Source organism: Hordeum vulgare, chromosome 1H, assembly GCF_904849725.1.
Source record: "Hordeum vulgare subsp. vulgare chromosome 1H, MorexV3_pseudomolecules_assembly, whole genome shotgun sequence".
NCBI lineage: Eukaryota > Viridiplantae > Streptophyta > Magnoliopsida > Poales > Poaceae > Hordeum > Hordeum vulgare.
The window spans coordinates 214,690,905-214,696,105 of NC_058518.1; the positions used below are offsets into that span (position 1 = coordinate 214,690,905).

At 39.2% G+C, this 5,201-nt stretch overlaps 1 protein-coding gene across 1 annotated transcript; it reads left to right on the forward strand.

The window, feature by feature from the left end:
- The first annotated feature begins 254 nt into the window (after positions 1-254).
- On the forward strand, positions 255-882 carry LOC123398113. Its single transcript, XM_045092620.1, has 2 exons — positions 255-326; positions 433-882. Exons 1-2 carry the CDS (start codon positions 255-257, stop codon positions 880-882), a joined length of 522 nt encoding a protein of 173 aa, XP_044948555.1.
- The last annotated feature ends 4,319 nt before the right edge of the window (positions 883-5,201 follow it).

Sequence of the window (5,201 nt, forward strand, 5' to 3'; positions counted from 1 at the left end):
TGACATCAAGCAAAATAAGGTTCTTAACATTGAATTCACCAAGTTTAAAAAGAAAGAGGGTATGTTTGGGAAAGTGACAGCCATGAAAGCAATTACCAATGATAATTTTGATGGTGGTAAGCTTGTTCCCAAAGCAACAAAGTTCTTATTGCATTTCTGAAATTATATGGGCTGATTGCATATTATTTCACTTTTCTCAAATTGTAGCTGATTGGTGGTCAACTTATGGATTACAAACTCCTACGCTGCAACACATGGCCATAAAGATACTCAACTTGACCACAAGTTCATCCGGATGTGAAAGAAATTGGAGCACGTTTGAAATGGTAACTCTTAGACTTTTAGTCCCTCTCAAATATCAATCAATTAGTCAAATATGAATATTCTTGCTTCTTGTGATTTTTTAACTAGGCATCCATTTGTACTTTGTAGGTGGATGCAAAGCGGATAAATAAACTAGATGTGGCACGTAGGGACAATCTAGTTTATATCCAATTCAATGGAAGGATGATTGATAAAAGAAAGAAGTTATCCTCTTCTAGTGATGTTCTTCCTGGTGAAGATGCATCACGAGAACAAGATTGGATATGTGAAGATGCATATATCAATGAGGCGATTGATCCCACTATGGGCATGCCATGCAACATCATTGATGGAGAAATGGGGGAAAGCAAACATGTGCAGCTTCGTAGGAATGCAAGTGTTAGAGAACTCCATGAAATTGAAGAATTCGTTGAGGATGATGATAATGAATGTGATCATGTGATAGAGGATGATGGGATTGATTATGAGTATGATGATGATGGTGTTATGGCAACCAAGGACGATGATGAGGAGGAGGACCCCCCCGGGAACCTTGAGAGATTTGTCATCAACTTATAACCTATTTATTACTGCACAAGACCTTATCTTGCTTGCTATTGGTGTGACTGAACCTTGTTACCTTTCTACCTATATCTATTTATGTCGCTGAAATTATGTGAACATTATTTCCTATTTGGCTATTTGCACATTTCCTATTTGTGTTGTGAACTTTGTTAGGAATTATTCGGTACTCCCTATTCTTGTGGCTGCCATTTTATTTATCTTTGACATGTATGGCTGTATATTTTGTTGTTGCCATTTATTTAGTATTCCCTATTTTTATTTTTGTGGCTGCCATTTATCTTGAGTTGATCTTGACATATTGGATATTTTGATAGCATATTGTTTTGATATCCTGCTATTGTGTCGATGCATGTTGAAAATCTTAATTGTTAATTTCGAATTTGACATTATTTAGGGCTGGATGCATCAGGAATTACAATTTCACCTCTTATTTATGCTTTTTATATGCCTACAGTAGCATATTTTGGTACCTTACGTAGTTAGGACTTGGGAAAATGTGTGACAAGCTCCTATCCCATATACCGATTAATGGTCGACCGATTAATCCAGTTAATAGGCCGATTCACCGATTAATCGCTACTCTCAACTGGAACGAGCAGCTACCAGTTACTGAGTTCTTGAGCATTGGTTTCTGTCACTCAAGCTACACATCGAGGGCATGAACCCACAATCATGCATAACGCTCCCTCTTGGAGTTACAATCTACTACTCAGCCAAAGCAATAAATAACAACGGAGAACATGCATGAATCACTAAGGAACATAATATGAAAGGATAATAAAATATATAACTCATAAAAATATGAACATACTCTCATAATCCATCGGATCCCAACAAACCGAGCATAGCAATAGCAGGATAATTACATAGATGCCTTGATCATGTATGGCAGCTCACAAGGACTAACCATTGAAGCACAAGACTGGAGAGAAGACATCGCATAGCTACTGGTCATGGACCCATAGTCCAAGGAGGACTACTCACGACACGTACGGGAAGTGTCCATGGCGGTGGAGAAGCTCCCGGAGGTCAATCCTCCCTCCGACAGGGTGCCGGGAAGAGGTCTCCTGATGCTCCTGATCTCAGAAACGCTGCGCCAGGGGAACGACGGAGAAATTCATGATTCTAGAAGTTGTGGAAGGGTTTCCTTGTGGAGGACTAAATATAGGCCAAAGGAGGGCACCGGAGGAGGTGGGGCCCACCTAGGCAGCCTCCTGGCGCGGCGAGGGGGAAGGCTGCGCCAGCATGTTGCCTCGACGGCCCCTGGCCCCCTTCTGGACCATCTTCAGTGATTTGTAAGCTTCCGTTTCGCTGATTTTTTATATATTTTTCCTGGAATTTTTCGGGCTTCGGAAAATTGGGTAAAAGCCCGTGCAAAATAGACATCAGCAGACAAAAACTGGCACTGGGTGCATTGAGTTAGTAGGTTAGTCCAAATATGTGTAAAATGATATAAAAGTGTAGCAAAACAAATAACATTGTCACCCAAAAGATCATGGAACAAGCATAAATTATAGATACGTTTGGGACGTATCAACATCCCCAAGCTCAATTTCTGCTCGTCCTCGAGTAGATAAATGATAACACAATAATTTCTCTGGTGACATGGTAACACACATATAAGAACTTCAAAGTAAATCAAGTGAGATATGCATTTCAAGTCAAGATAATAACAAGCAAGAGTCTATATCTAGTATTGAGTTTAGCAAAGTAAGAACATAAAGGTGCAAGATCTCTCGCTGTCCGTGACTCGAATGTCTCCAAATGGTGTTTGCATGCAAGAAGTGGGAGATGGGTTGAGATCATAAAAATATATATTTTTAATTGATAACTCAATCTACTAAAATTTCACACTTGGTCTCCTTCGGAATCTTATTTTTACTCATCCCCAGACCACTAGTCAGTCACAAGTCAAAATGATCCTCTCCCTTTCGACTTTGAGCACTCATGCAATGTATGAGCGTAAGGAAGATATGTTGGCACTTAGGATGGCAAATAGAATAATTATGGGGAAGGAAGACAACAAGGTGTGAAAGGCTCACATCAATCAGGACAACTATAGGAGAGAGAAAGCCAAATGATAGATATGATGTGAGGAGTAGGGATTGCCATGTAATGGGTGCACATATGAGCTAAGGTAAGCTCTCCAATGGAACTAGTGGGGTGCATCCAACTTGTTTGCTCATGAAGACCTAGAACTCATTTGAGGAGGCTCATCATTGGAATATGCAAACCAAGTTCTATAGTGTAAGGGTCCCCACATAGTTATGCATGAATGATAATCTCTATGTAGTACAAATATAGCAATGGACTACGAGTGTGGATCTTTCAAAAGGAATAGTAGTGTTCCCCCTTCTCTCTTTTTGTTTCTTTATTTTTCTTTTTCTCTTTTTTTGTGGCCTCTTTGTCTCTTTCTATTTATCTCTCATTTGTCCTGTTTGGGATCTTTTGTTTGTCCTCTTTGGTATCTTTCCCTCACTTAAGGGAAACACTCTATGTTTTACATGAATAAAGAGAAGATCATCACACTTTATAAGAAGTACTCAACATAAAGACAAGTGAAAACTATCATGATGTATGCAAATCTATGCCTCTGCCAGTGTAGCAGGATATGCAATGATACTAGCGCGTCATGTAGCAATAATTTGGGCAAGGCCCAACTACCGTGCGGCTCTAGGATCATGCAAAAGCATGTATGACATGAAGATCAAGTCATGAGATGGTGGATGTTGCATGGAAATGTATCTTAGAAAGGCTATGGAAATGCCTTAATAGGTAGGTATGGTGGTTGTTTTGAGGAAAGATATAATGAGGGTTAAGTATGACACAGCGTATCATGTCATGGGTTTCGATGCACCGGCGGAGTTTGCACCAACTCTCAATGTGAGAAAGGGCAATGCACAGTACCGAAGAGGCTAGCAAAATGTGGATGGTGGAAGTGCTAACAATCGAATACTCACATTAGTCCGAAGAACTCATACACTTATTATCGGTAACTCTCTATCTAGTTAGGAAATTCACAAAAAGACAAGTACCCCGAGGAGGAGTGTTTGGGGGTTTAGTTATCCTTGCGCATCCTCGACTCATGGTAACGTGAGAGTTCTATATATATTGCAACCCCTCCAGAGGTTAGCGATCAATTTAGTAGTTAGAGTTGCCAACTAATTTTTAGTTTTTGAAAAACAGACGGATTTCCCAAAATACGACACCTTTCACTAATAGGCTCAAGCTCTTGGCACCAATAGTCCAAACGTTACTCAAATCAATACCTCAAAACTATTGCAAGTTACTACTATACTTAAATAGCAACCTCAATTACCTAATCATGCAAGACACACAACTCACTGCAACGAGCCAACTCTCTAAAAAAGATAAGCATGATAAGTCAAGAGAGTTCCAAAAGCAACTCTCTTAAAAAGATAAGCATGAAAACTAAGAGCTAAGCATGACAGTAGCAATGGAAAGATGAAGAACACACAAAAAAGATAAGCATAAAAACCTATGTTGTGTTCTAGAGTGGAATGGAGCGTGTCTCTCTCCCAAACAAGGTAGGCTAGGTTCCGACTTGTTATGAACAACAAGAAAAACTAAAAAATACTAAAAAGTAAAGAGCGGGATGCTCCAAGCATAGCACATAACATATGAAGTGATAAAAATATAGCATGTACATGGACGAACTGATGATTGTTGATAGAGAAGGGGATGCACGGGGGCATCCCCAAGCTTAGACGCTTGAGTCTCCTTGGATATTTCTTGGGGTGCATGGGGGCATCCCCAAGCTTGAGCGCTTGGCACTCTTGTTTCTTCTTTCATCATCTCCCATCGCATACTTGAAAACTCCCTTCATACGAAACTCATCATAAGCTGATTAGAGTGGTTAGTACCCTTAACAAAATAATTCACTACCTACTGGAAAAAAAGATTTTCATGAAAAGCTACTACTTATCATGATTGCCAAAATGTTTTTGCAAATAAAAAGTAAGATTAGGATTTGCAAAACAATGGAAACGCAAAACATGCCAGAATCTGTGAAAAACATAACAACAGATAGTAAATAATTTCTTCAGGGCACTTTTGTGACTCAAATCAAATAACTCAAAACAGATGCCAGAAAGGAAATTATATAGAGCATGTTGTCAAAACAATTCTTATCAAAAAGATGATGTGGTGAATTTTGGCGAATTTTTTCGTCAAGCACACAGAATCTATTTCTGGACAACATGTCACAACTTTTGAACTTTCTTGCAAACGGAGGCTAAAACTTGGCACAAAGCTTGAAAATAAAGATACAATGATGTTGCTATAGTAATAAC